Genomic DNA, 12113 nt, shown 5'->3' with positions numbered 1-12113 from the left:
GGATTGTCCTTATATCTGTTTCTCTCACTCACCCAGTTTGAGGCGCCGCTGATTCTTGCGCGTTTTCGCGATACGTAATTACCTTGATCACGGGCAGACCTTCGCTTCTTCTGAGCCTAAGGTTCGAAGATGTTTGCTAGTGGATAAGTATCTCCATTGGTGATACTGTCAAGGACAGATGGGTTAATTGTGGTCACAAAGTCTTCGAGATGTAGCTCATCGCTAGCTGTATCTTCATCTTCTGACATCTGTGTTAAGGCACGAAGAGCAGTTCCTGGGTCAGGCCACACAGCTGTTCTATCGCAGGTACTTTCCGTGGTGCCCGGCACGTCATCCGTGCCAGGATGAGGCTGATCGCTAGGAAGTACTGTTTCTTTGTCAACCTGTATCCTGATGGTAGCCCATGTGCCTTATCCCACATGATAAGACTTCCATGGTGTATTGGGAATACCCTGCAGATTAGTGCTTCTAGATTATTTCTTCGGCACATATCAAGCAGTTTGCCAGATTTCCCGTCCCCTTGCGGAAATGACCATAACTTGAGGAAGTTTGCACAGCGGGAACCATTCCCTAGCTATCAGAATAGTGACGACAGGAATTATGCCCCGGCAGCGTCGACAATCACGGCGCAAGGCTGAGAACTATAGATGTGGGTCTCCCGCTCTCTCCATAATCTCCCCCGTGCGCCGGAGTTTTTCTGAACGACAGAAAAACATCACCAGAACAGCAAAATATTAATTATTCGATCTTGAAAGAAGAAAACAAGAAAAAAAATTAAATGACAGCCCGAGCACGGGGTCGAACCGTGAATCTTCTGATGTTCTTCTAATCTTAGAAGTCAGACGCCTTAGCCATTAGGCCACAAGGGCTTACTTGAAGCTTTGGTTAGGCAGTACCCTTGCAATTACGATACAAGTAGGTACTTACACACCAACTCAGCATCGATACACTTTTTCTTTTAACAGCTCACCATGCCTCCCGCAAAATCTTCCCGCAATCACCAAGATTATGCGACGAGCACCTTGTGGTTAACATGCACATATTGCTGGATATGCCACCAAGCTTACTCAGTCTTCGCCTCGCAGTTAAGATCAAAATGCCTTGTATTAGTATTCCCACTTATTCAAAACTCTTAGCTGTGGCGATTCAAGAACTCCTCGTCTTGAGCCTAAAGAATAGATGACTCTTCTTCCATTACAGCAACTCGGCCGAGTGATGTGATGCAATTGACGACAGATGTTGCTCGCGTAGTAGAAAAATCAACGAGTAATGGTTGATATCTGATTGGCTAGTCTCCCCGCAAGAATAATAGTCCGACCCACCACCAAGAGCAAAGCTCCCAGGTTTCGACACAGATCCCCGGACCGCGGGAGATGACGGCCACTATCACGAAGGCGAATTCCCCCCATCAACCTGCCATTGACCTCGAGCCAGAGGCCCTCTCGGGAGACTCTACACATCTCGTCTCACTATCGGCCGTTCCCTCTCTGCTCCTCACACAATGGCTTCCCTCCGACTCGCCAGCCGAGGCGCCAAGAGCCTGTGCATGCGGCCAGCAACATTCGCTGCCCGCCCTTTCTCGACGACCTGCCTGCGAAAGTACGCCGCCGCTGTCGAGCCCGTCGGCACCAGACTTGTCCCTGTTGACGAAGACTTCTCATCCGCCCAAGATGCCTATGGCCTCTCCAAGCCCCGAAAAGCCGGTACCCGAAAGTCGCGCGAGAACTCCGTCCAGGACCGAAAGGTTCGACACTATACCGTCAACTTTGGTCCTCAGCATCCCGCTGCCCACGGTGTGTTGCGTTTGATTCTCGAGCTCAATGGTGAAGAGATCGTCCGAGCCGACCCCCACGTCGGTCTGCTGCACCGAGGTACTGAAAAGTTGATCGAGTACAAGACATATCTCCAGGCTCTGCCTTACTTTGACCGACTTGACTATGTCTCTATGATGACCAACGAGCAGTGCTTCTCTCTTGCTGTTGAGAAGCTTCTCAACGTTGAAATACCTGAGCGAGCCAAGTTTATCCGAACTCTGTTTGGCGAGATCACCCGTATTCTTAACCATCTGATGTCCGTTCTCTCACACGCTATGGATGTTGGCGCTTTGACACCCTTCCTGTGGGGTTTCGAAGAGCGTGAGAAGCTCATGGTAGGTAGATGATGAGCAGTTGGAGAGAACCAGCAATTGACGTGTTTCAGGAATTCTACGAGCGTGTTTCTGGCGCCCGTCTCCACGCTGCCTACGTTCGACCCGGTGGTGTTCATCAGGATATTCCCGTTGGACTTCTCGACGATATTTACCAGTGGGCTACCCAATTCGGCGACCGAATCGACGAGACCGAGGAGATGTTGACTGATAACCGTATCTGGATCGAGCGATTGAGGGGTGTCGGTGTTGTTCCCGCCACTGAGGCCCTGAACCTTTCCTTCACTGGTGTTATGCTTCGAGGTTCTGGTGTTCCTTTCGATATCCGAAAGAACCAGCCCTATGACGCCTACGACCAGGTCGAGTTCGACGTTCCTGTCGGAACTAATGGTGACTGCTACGACCGATACCTCTGCCGAATGGAGGAGTTCCGACAGTCTCTTCGCATTATCCACCAGTGCCTCAACAAGATGCCCGCAGGTCCCGTCCGTGTTGAGGATTACAAGGTCTCTCCTCCTCCTCGATCCGCCATGAAGGAGAACATGGAGGCTCTTATTCACCACTTCTTGCTCTACACCAAGGGCTACGCTGTTCCTCCTGGTGAGACCTACTCTGCCATTGAGGCCCCCAAGGGTGAGATGGGTGTGTACGTCGTTTCTGATGGTAGTGAGCGACCATACCGATGCCACATTCGCGCTCCTGGTTTTGCCCACTTGGGTGGCTTCGATCACGTCTCCAAGGGTCACTTGCTTGCTGATGCTGTGGCGGTTATTGGTACTATGGATCTAGTGTTCGGTAAGTTTGCTTGCTTTTTGCTATTGACGAAATCATGCTAACATCATCATAGGTGAGGTCGACAGGTAAAGCATTTTCGAAAAGAAAGAAGATTAGAATGGGTTTCTTTTGTTTGTAATCATAGCTGATAGGGGGACCACGGTAAATACTCCCAAACGTCGTGTGCTCGAGCGAGAAGCTATGTAGAGGTGACGCGTGTTCTGAAATAGCAATGAATCATCTTAGTTCCATTATTTTTGGGTGTGATTATGTACAGTTCTAATGTTACAAGACAAGAGTACATGGTTTGAGAGTTTGGTTGGCCAGAATTCTACAGAAGCTTGGTACCAGTACCAGAAGCCTGCTCCATGAAGAATTTCTTCAGGGGGCCCAGAGCATTGACAGTCCGAAGACCAACTGAACGAAGCGGCACAAGAGGGCCACTCTCAACAGAGTAGAGCTTATGAAGCTTATCGCAAACGTTAAGAATCACGTGGTTGGCCGCATAGCGCTCGCTGTTGTAAGACTCGAGAGAGAGCTGAGTGCCAAGGTCCTGGCCGTGAGAGACAGCATACTCAATGGTTTTAGCTAGGCTCTGGGCATCTCCCTGACCTTGATTCAAGCCTTGACCAGCCAAGGGGTGAATAGTGTGCGCCGCATCGCCGACAAGTGCGACACGTTCGCCAGTGTATGTATCGGCATGGCGCAGCTTCAGGGGGAAAGATGCGATGCTGCCCTCCTGAACTCCAACAACAGTCTGTGGAAGCGACTCCGCATCAACATGTGTATGCTGCAAGCGCCATGACAGCTCCTCTGCCTGGTCAATCTCCTGCGTGTGCATAAACCCAATGTCGACAGGACTCAAACGGAAAGCGGCGTTGACCATGGCGATGAAGTGCTTGGGACTCAGACTCTTGAGTAAGGCGGCCTTCTCAGGTGTAGTAGACCAGACCAGCGTAGCGTATTTGCCAGGCATAGGAAGCATTGCAACCGGACCCGTAGGTAAGAATCGCTGGTACGCAATTTTGTTGAATAGGCCGCCCCAGCCCTCGCCTTCAAGCTCGAGAGTTGCGACAACACCATGTCTACCATAGTCCCATCCGCGGCTGTTGATACCAGCGAATTTGCGCACTGGACTGTTTGCTCCGTCCGCACCAACAAGAAGTCGCGCTGCCAGTGACTGGCCACTCGAGAGCTGCACAACTGGCCATTCGCTCAGGTCCAATTCTTCAGTCTCCTTGCCCAGGTCAATGCTCTCCACTTTCGTATTGTCGAAGAAGTCCACTCCGCCGAGTTCTTGTAACCTCTTGAGCAGACCGGATGTCAAGTTCAGGTTTTCAGCCATGTAGGCAATTGTCTTATCTCCAGTCGTACTGGGTGGCCAGTCGAACTCTATCCGGGCACCTGTCACTCCATCCCAAACCTGCATCTCCTGGTAGTCCTGGACACGCTCACGCTGTAAATGTCGCCATGCGCCGATTTTGTCGAGATATTGAGCCGATGCAGGGGTGAGAGAACTACATCGGTTGGAGAATTGGGTCAACGGAAGTGAGAACGACTTGGTTTTGGAAAGGTCCTGGGCTTCGATTAGGGCGACTCGGAGACCAGCGGTTATAGGATTAGCCCCTAATATTTGTGTGAGTTATTTACTGATTAAACGAGGAAGAAAAACTCACGAAGAGCTGTCAGTAAGCTCAGACCTGCTGGTCCACCACCAACACATACAACATCATAGATATTGTCCTGAGTGGAAGTGGAAGCTCGCCGCAGCTGATAGTGATATTGTCGTACACAGCTCCGACAGACGAAGCCGGGCTTACCCAGCACAGACTTTCGAGCCAGCATTAGTATTTGATGCCAATTGAATCCCTAGATCCGAAGAGCTAAGCACAACTCTTTTTCAAAGCATGACTTGGAGCTCCAAATCTTCAGCAAATCGTCCCTCAATCGTTCGATAGCTCGCGGGACAAAAGTGGCTCTCAGTGTGGCTGATGATATCTGTGGCGACGCGACCCTTACATGGTGGTGATCCAGCGGGTCCAGTGACAGGGGAGTACCTCTGTACCACAGGCTTGATTTGAGTTGCCACAGACAACCGCGCTACTCAATTTATCATTGCGTCAAGGGTCTCACCCGCGCCCGTCATCAACAATTCGCCTGTCAACCCAGAGACCAAGCCCTTTCACACGATCCATTCCCCCACTGCGACTAAATTTTGCTGTCTTTTGCAGTTTGTTCTTGTGAAGGTGAAATTTCATCGATTTTTTGTCTCCCCCATCACGAAAGGCGTAACACAAGATCAGGAGTGGTTGCGTGGCCCTTCTTTGTTGATCTACTCCTACATACACCAAGCTCAAGCTTAAGGCATAGGCGGTCTCATAGCTGCGGCCTGAACACCATCCCGCATCATCATCCTCGTTTATGCTCTCAAACTCTTTTCGCTTATCGCGCCCTTCCTTGATCTAGACTGCCGCCATGGCCGACATGGAGGACTACCTCGAAGAAGGTTTTGACCCACGTTCGGTCACCATCCCGCGTCTGCGATCGATTCTCGTCACGCATAATGTTGAGTACCCCGCTACTGCCAAAAAGGCCCAGCTCGTCGAGCTGGTTGAAGATCATGTACTTGCTCAGGCGCCAAAGCTGCGGGCTCAGCGCGCGCGAGCCAAGAGATCAAGCATGGGAATCGTGAATGCCGGCAGTCCGGAAGATAACGGTACTTGGGATGACTACGATCTCCCACCTCCGTCAACTACCAAGAGACGATCGAAGTCTCCTCGAAAGTCGTCGGCGCGTGTTAAGGCTGAGGATGATGTCCTGGCAACTCCCGTACCTAGGAGTCCTACCAAACGCAGCACACGCTCAGTAAGCCGTGCGCTTTCTCACGCTGACGACTACAACAATTACGACGCCCCTCGTTCCATTCGCCAACCGAGGAGAACAGTCACACCACAGATCAAAGACGAACCAGAAGAAGAGGAGACAATTCTGCCCGACCACGAAGAAAGTGTGTTCACTCACGATAACCCTTTTCAGAGTGGCAGTTCGCCTGCTCAACATAAAACTCCCACCAATCGCCGCCGTACAACTGCCGGCGACTCCATCAGAAGTGTCAAATCGTCGTCCCGGCGCAGGACAGATGGCTACAATGACGATTATGAAGAAGATATTGAGCCTACTCCCAGATACCGTGAGTCAACTCCGGATTTACTTGAACCTGGTGAGGAGTTCACCCCCAACGAGCAATTAGAGTTAGAGCAAGCTGCAAGTCGGGGTGAAATGGAGATTGAGCCGCGCAAGCCTTCTCATCAGGTTTCTCGAAGAGGTAGTTTTAAGGCGCCTCTCTTTGTCCTCTTGATGTCTCTTTTCGGAGCTTACCTTGCGTGGTATCGTCAAGAGAAAATTGCGGTCGGCTATTGCGAAGTCGGTGGTCAAGCAAAGTCACTTATTTCACCAGACGTTCCTATTCCTGACGCTCTCCTTCCTTTCATTGAACCTCAGTGCGAACCTTGCCCTTCGCACGCTTACTGTTACGAGGACTTTTCGGTTCGTTGCGAGAATGGATTCATTCTCAAGCCGCACCCATTGTCCCTCGGTGGGCTAGTGCCCGTTCCACCTACTTGTGAGCCCGATGGCGAGAAAGCGCGTCGCGTCAAGGCTGTAGCTGATAGAGCTATCGAAGAACTCAGGGAGCGCCGAGCTCAGTATGAGTGTGGAGAGCTTGTTACTGAGGATGGAAAGAAAGAGGATTCTCCTGCCATGGCTGAACACGAACTCAAGGCGACCGTGAGTCGCAAGAGGTCCAAGAGACTCAATGAGGATGAGTTTGATGAACTTTGGGCTGCCGCCATTGGCGAGGTTGCAGCTAGAGATGAGGTCGAGATCATTGAAACAGCACCGTAAGTTCTTTCTCTCTCTACAGCCCAGGACCTTCATACGCGATCTGGCGATAATCTCATTGCTCCAACTGTTTCTGACCATTGACTAACCAGATCCACCATTGACCCTACAGATCGTCCAATTCCTCCGATCTTTCAGACCGATGGCTATCGTCCTCGTCTCTCGCTCGCCTTTCGTTCACCTGCACGTTCAAACGATCAATCCGACTCGGCCTGGCAAGATATCGATTCCCAGCTGGACTTTTGATCGCTTTAATCCTTGTTATTTTTTATTTGCGAGCCCGATATCGGAAGCATGTAGCTACAACTGCTCAAATTCCTGCTCTCGTCGACCTAGTACTGGGTAGACTCGCGAACCAAAAAGAACTAGGTGAAGAAGGCATCGATGATCCTTGGCTGTTTTTACCGAACCTGAGAGATGACGTACTCCGAGCTATTCACTCATTGTCCGAGCGAGAACGCATCTGGCAGCGGGTTCGGGCTGTTGTAGAACAAAACAGCAACGTTCGAACCAGTCAACGCGAAGGAAGAAGCGGCGAAGTAGGTCGCGCTTGGGAGTGGATTGGCCCTGTTGCGGGTGACGGTGCGAGGAGGCGACGGAGTGGCCGGGTATCACTCGGTCCTGACTCACAGTTAGAGTCACCAGAGCCAACAAAGGCAACCCCTGAAGTAAAGAAGTGGGAGGACTCGAGACCGATCTACTAATATTCACGCTCAATATTTCTTGTCAAGTTTCCTGCTTTACACATTTCTTAATCACTATTTCCCAAATGTTTGACGAAAAGGGGTGGTTTTCTTGGACAACGATATTGAGAAGCATAGAGCATATGCCTTTGGAATTGGCGTTGGAGGTTGCTAGTCTTTTCCATGTATGATTATCCATGTCTAGATGCACGATAGTTTCAGAACAACTACATATTCATCGAAGAGCCTGAAGTAGCGATGAAGCATCATGCCCAAATGAACCGAATTGCGAGAGACCGCAACAGTGTACGGCGAGCACTTGTTGAAATCATTCAACAGGAAAGACGAAGTCGTTGTGTTGAAATGTTTTGGTTTGGACATTTGCTATACGCCGAGAATAGGCGACATCGGAGATCCCGACCTTTCCCGACGAGCAATTTACAAGCTCCGACAAACCCAATTGAACATAATCGACCCAAAAATTCCCAAGATCTCACGAGTAACAGCTTTCTGACAATGAAGTAACTAGGTTCTTGATTGATTCGGCTAATGCACAGGTGTTGTTATGACACAAAAGGGGTACAAAGAAAAACCGTGGAATCTAGGGATCGAGACTCTAGCGGCGGTGTTTAATTATCTATTGGGCCTTGGAGGCAACGATCTCTGGATAAAAATGTCAGTAATGCCATTGATTGGCAGTAATCGGCTACACATACTCTCAATATCAGCAACACTCTGCTGGAGGATCTGCTGAAGGACCTTAGGGTTCTCAAGCTCCTTCTGGACCTTAGCGATAATGGACTGGGCGAGCTCCTTCTGCTGTCGCTGCTTGACCTGACCCTCATATCGGACCCAAGAGTCAAGGACGGACTTGGCCTCAGCAGCAAGAGCAGTCTTCTGCTCCAACTCAAAAGCCTCAGCTTCAAGCTTAGCGGTCTCCTACAAACACAACCATAATCAGCCATATCCCTAACAACCATCCAATGGACACTTCGGAATTACCTTGGAAACCTCGAACAGGTTCTTGGTGATCTCAACAACGCTGCCCATCTGCTTGACGTCCTCAATGCGGCCCTTGACGGCCTCGGTGTGGTCGGCACGGGCGCTGTTGAGGATGTTCTTGATCTTGTTGTTCTGCGCCTCAGCCCACTCCTTGTAGGCAGGGCCACCGTACTTGATCAAGGCACCCCAGACGGAGAGAAGGGAGATGGCGATGATGGTCTCCTCGTTCATGACGTAGTACTCGCTGGAGATGGCGTAGATGGAAAGACCAGCGGCGGAGCTCAGGATGGCGCTCTTGCTGAGCAGGCTGTTACCGGGAAGAGCGTCGATGATGCTCTGGGCCTTCTTCTTGGGGTCCTCGGCGGGAACATTGCTGTTGTATCGCGCGGCGGCAACAGAGATGGCAGGGGCAGCTCGGCGGGCGAGGACGGGTCGGAGGAGGGGAGCGCCTACATATAGGGAGTCAGCAGGGGTCGGCGACGCGCCAATTGGGTTCGAATTGGGTTCGATTCGAGGAATTCGAGATTTCTTCACATACCGACGGCGCTTCGTGCCAAGCGTGACGCCATTGTGAGATGGTTCGTGATGGGGGTATCCGGGGCTTGTCGTTGATCGGAGAGCTGGAAGTGAGGTTGAGGTTTTATCGCACTAGTTCGGCAACAATCAAGAGCACGTGACCTACACATATCAGATTTAGATCTGGGGCCGGCATTTTGCCGTTTGGCTCATGAGTGGATATGATTGGCCAAATTTTCAACGGTCAAAGAAAGATTTCGAGATTTTGCTTTTATGAACTTGAATGATGTAAGTTTTTTCAAAACAGGGACTTTGCCTTTTTAAAAAGAAAAAAAACGTGTCAATTTAATTCTATTGCGCAAGTCATATTAAACGGAATCCTCATACGCGTCTAGCAAACCCACGATGCCCAAAGCGGCCTCCACAGAGCGCCTCAAGCGCAAGAGGTCTTCTTCAACTCATGAGAAGCCCACTGAGCGACGACAAAGAGCATCATCAACATCCAGCAATGACTCTGAAGATGCCAGCGCCAAAATTCTATCAATGGAAGAAGGAATTCTAGAGTCACGGAAGAACTATAACGACATCACCATTTTGCTCAGTACTGCAAATAATTTTAAGAATGGGGGCCAGGAGAGCATGCTCTCTACAGTTGTCTTGTGCCGAATTTTTATCCGATTGCTCACTCAGGGCTCTTTGATCGCCAAGAAGACTCTATCTGAGAAAGACCTTGTCGTTGTGGGATGGCTGAAGGAGCGATTTGCCGAGTTCAAGAAAATTCTGGTGAATATTATACAAGATGAAGAGTTGGCGACCCCAGCATTGACCTTATGCATGAAAACACTCAAAGCTGAGGGCGAGTTCCTTTATGACAAGGATGAGTACACATTCCCTCGAGCTTTTCTCCGAGAAATTGTTTCTTCGTTATTTGAGAGCGAAAATGAAGATGTTATCAAGGCATATGTGGAAGAGTATGTGGAGCAATACGACGATATCCGCTACTTTACCTTCAACGCAGTCAAGTAAGTCGCGTCCCATTCTTTTTGCGAGGTTATGAAGAGCTCTTAACTTACCATCACTTAGGCATATTGTGGAGAAGCAAGAAGGCAATGCTTCGCCAGAGCTCTTTGATCGATGCTTTGCGCTCTTGTCAGCTTTGGACGGTGTCCCTGAATCTGCTGATCAACTTGAAGACTTCTTCGTCCCCAAGCCAAAGAAGAAAACACATAATCTACGCAATGTCAATCAGCACAAGAAACAAGGTCAGGAGGCATGGCTCGCTCTCATGACCCTCGTTGAGGAAAAGGAGCAGCGAAAGCAAATACTCAACGTCATCTCGACTGTGATTGCTCCCTGGTTCACCAAGCCTGAGTTACTTTCAGACTTTTTGACAAATTGCTACGATTCGGGCGGCTCAATGTCTCTCTTGGCTCTGTCCGGTGTCTTTTACTTGATTTCGGAACGCAACCTTGACTATCCCTCATTCTACACCAAGCTCTACTCTCTCCTCGACCGCGACATACTTCACTCCAAGCATCGATCTCGATTCTTCCGTCTTCTAGACACCTTTCTTGCTTCGACACATCTACCAGCGGCCCTGGTGGCCAGCTTCATCAAGCGCCTTGCTCGTCTTGCGCTGAACGCACCTCCTGGAGCTATCGTATTTGTGACTCCTTGGATCTACAACCTGCTCAAGCGTCACCCGACATGTACATTCATGATTCATCGAGAGGTTCAAGATCCTGAGGTGAAGAAGCAAATCGAGGAGCACGGTGTCGATGATCCTTTTCTCTCCGAGGAGACGGATCCTATGCAAACAGATGCGATAGAAAGCTGCCTGTGGGAGCTTGTTCAACTTCAATCGCATTATCATCCTAATGTTGCAACTATCACCAAGATCATCTCGGAGCAATTCACAAAGCAGTCTTACAACATCGAAGATTTCCTCGACCACTCATATGCCACTGTAAGTCCCCATACCTTCAGCAATATATGTCCGGCGCCTTGCTAACACTCACATAGCTCCTCGAAGCCGAGATGACAAAGGATGTAAAGAAGGCGCCAGTTATTGAGTTTCACATCCCCAAGAAGGTCTTCACGCCAAATGACGGGGGGGCTGATGCCGAACCAGATAGCTTACTAGTTAAACTGTGGGACTTTGGCAACTGAAGTTGATTAAGCATTATTTTTGATACCACGCACATCTTGTTCTGGAGGAGAGTGGTTCCACAGGGAAAAAGACGGAACTCAGTACTACTTTGGTATATATCAGTAGAATATATGCTGATAATAATAGAAATTTAGACTTGACATATCAGAAATAACATAGCTTTAAAGTTAAAATATTTATAACATGTAGAGAGCGCTTGTCAATCTTAAACTTGGAGCCAAGAAAGCTGAAGACTCGGTGACAATTTCCTAACTTGTAGTGTAAAATATGCAAAAAGACAATATCCGGTCCTCCAAATGATCGGTCCTATCGACGCGGGCCTGATTCGAACAGACGCCTCCGAAGAGAATAGATTTCTAGTCTATCGCATTAGACCACTCTGCCACCGCGCCTTCGCTGAGGATTGACTCCGGTGAAAATTATCCAGTACCAGGAGGACGCCTGCTCGGGATATCAAGCTGAATTGTTCCTATGTCAACTCGGGAGTAGTTCAGGCTGGCTCTTTGTAATCACTTTGAGTGCAGGTATGTGGCTTTATGGAAGATACCACTAGCATGGAGCGAACTTCAGGGCATATGCTTATATTGATGGAACACATTCACTTAGATATATGCCAGCAAGAGTCAGATACTATGTAGTGCATCAATTGAAACTGTAGATGGAAATAAAGATATCGTAGCTTAATTTCATCACTTGTATAGTTGTTCAACCAAGACTGACCACAGAATAAGTCGACGTTCCAAAAGGTTCAATGACTACCTTTACCTACCCCTAGAGGTATCTGTCACTGGCAACCTGAAGCAAGTCACCCCAAACTGTGGGGATCCGTTGCTATTTACAGCAAGTGCATCGCCATAGGTTACCTGTATCTGTTTGCGGCTTGAATCGCCGCTAAAGTTAGCATGCTGTTTACTGTGAATAC

The 12113-nt window shown here is 49.4% G+C and overlaps 5 protein-coding genes and 2 non-coding genes across 7 annotated transcripts; 3 read left to right on the top strand and 4 right to left on the bottom strand.

The window, feature by feature from the left end:
• Positions 1–783: 783 nt before the first annotated feature.
• BKA55DRAFT_t10 lies at positions 784–869 on the bottom strand. Its single transcript has one exon. It is a non-coding gene; the product is annotated as a tRNA-Arg (tRNA).
• A 448-nt stretch (positions 870–1317) lies between these two features.
• BKA55DRAFT_549645 (nife hydrogenase-like protein) lies at positions 1318–3157 on the top strand. The gene is made up of 3 exons (XM_046191229.1): positions 1318–2149; positions 2200–2941; positions 2994–3157. The coding sequence occupies exons 1-3, from the start codon at positions 1502–1504 to the stop codon at positions 3008–3010; spliced, it is 1407 nt and encodes a 468-aa protein (XP_046056567.1). The 5' UTR covers positions 1318–1501; the 3' UTR covers positions 3011–3157.
• Positions 3158–4971, bottom strand: BKA55DRAFT_731989 (uncharacterized protein). Its single transcript, XM_046201213.1, has 2 exons — positions 4597–4971; positions 3158–4546 (listed from the first exon to the last, which is right to left on the bottom strand). Exons 1-2 carry the CDS (start codon positions 4763–4765, stop codon positions 3252–3254), a joined length of 1464 nt encoding a protein of 487 aa, XP_046056566.1. The 5' UTR covers positions 4766–4971; the 3' UTR covers positions 3158–3251.
• A 30-nt stretch (positions 4972–5001) lies between these two features.
• Positions 5002–7643, top strand: BKA55DRAFT_23178 (Man1-Src1p-C-terminal domain-containing protein). Its single transcript, XM_046185277.1, has 3 exons — positions 5002–5166; positions 5387–6819; positions 6933–7643. Exons 2-3 carry the CDS (start codon positions 5396–5398, stop codon positions 7522–7524), a joined length of 2016 nt encoding a protein of 671 aa, XP_046056565.1. The 5' UTR covers positions 5002–5166; positions 5387–5395; the 3' UTR covers positions 7525–7643.
• A 497-nt stretch (positions 7644–8140) lies between these two features.
• Positions 8141–9074, bottom strand: BKA55DRAFT_682873 (ATP synthase subunit 4; the record flags this gene model as incomplete). The annotated part of the gene is made up of 4 exons (XM_046198419.1): positions 8141–8166; positions 8220–8442; positions 8506–8954; positions 9044–9074. 4 exons carry the CDS (start codon positions 9072–9074, stop codon positions 8141–8143), a joined length of 729 nt encoding a protein of 242 aa, XP_046056564.1.
• A 235-nt stretch (positions 9075–9309) lies between these two features.
• On the top strand, positions 9310–11351 carry BKA55DRAFT_549633 (CBF/Mak21 family-domain-containing protein). The gene is made up of 3 exons (XM_046191228.1): positions 9310–10043; positions 10105–10987; positions 11044–11351. Exons 1-3 carry the CDS (start codon positions 9427–9429, stop codon positions 11188–11190), a joined length of 1647 nt encoding a protein of 548 aa, XP_046056563.1. The 5' UTR covers positions 9310–9426; the 3' UTR covers positions 11191–11351.
• Positions 11352–11501: 150 nt separating this feature from the next.
• On the bottom strand, positions 11502–11583 carry BKA55DRAFT_t9. Its single transcript has one exon. It is a non-coding gene; the product is annotated as a tRNA-Ser (tRNA).
• Positions 11584–12113: the final 530 nt, after the last annotated feature.

The sequence above is a fragment of the Fusarium redolens genome (genome assembly GCF_020744475.1).
Source record: "Fusarium redolens strain MPI-CAGE-AT-0023 chromosome Unknown BKA55scaffold_1, whole genome shotgun sequence".
NCBI lineage: Eukaryota > Fungi > Ascomycota > Sordariomycetes > Hypocreales > Nectriaceae > Fusarium > Fusarium redolens.
The sequence above is the reverse complement of the archived record's forward strand: the minus strand, read 5'-3'. Positions and strand labels throughout refer to the sequence as shown.

Excerpts from the sequence above, each read along its gene's own strand:
- BKA55DRAFT_549645 (XM_046191229.1), top strand. The coding sequence starts at position 1,502 with ATGGCTTCCCTCCGACTCGCCAGCCGAGGCGCCAAGAGCCTGTGCATG. Across the intron at positions 2,150-2,199 it reads AAGAGCGTGAGAAGCTCATG|GAATTCTACGAGCGTGTTTC; the intron begins GTAGGTAGATGA and ends GACGTGTTTCAG.
- BKA55DRAFT_731989 (XM_046201213.1), bottom strand. The coding sequence starts at position 4,765 with ATGCTGGCTCGAAAGTCTGTGCTGGGTAAGCCCGGCTTCGTCTGTCGG. Across the intron at positions 4,547-4,596 it reads GAGCTTACTGACAGCTCTTC|GGGCTAATCCTATAACCGCT; the intron begins GTGAGTTTTTCT and ends CACAAATATTAG.
- BKA55DRAFT_23178 (XM_046185277.1), top strand. The coding sequence starts at position 5,396 with ATGGCCGACATGGAGGACTACCTCGAAGAAGGTTTTGACCCACGTTCG. Across the intron at positions 6,820-6,932 it reads GAGATCATTGAAACAGCACC|ATCGTCCAATTCCTCCGATC; the intron begins GTAAGTTCTTTC and ends TTGACCCTACAG.
- BKA55DRAFT_549633 (XM_046191228.1), top strand. The coding sequence starts at position 9,427 with ATGCCCAAAGCGGCCTCCACAGAGCGCCTCAAGCGCAAGAGGTCTTCT. Across the intron at positions 10,044-10,104 it reads TTTACCTTCAACGCAGTCAA|GCATATTGTGGAGAAGCAAG; the intron begins GTAAGTCGCGTC and ends ACCATCACTTAG. Across the intron at positions 10,988-11,043 it reads TCGACCACTCATATGCCACT|CTCCTCGAAGCCGAGATGAC; the intron begins GTAAGTCCCCAT and ends ACACTCACATAG.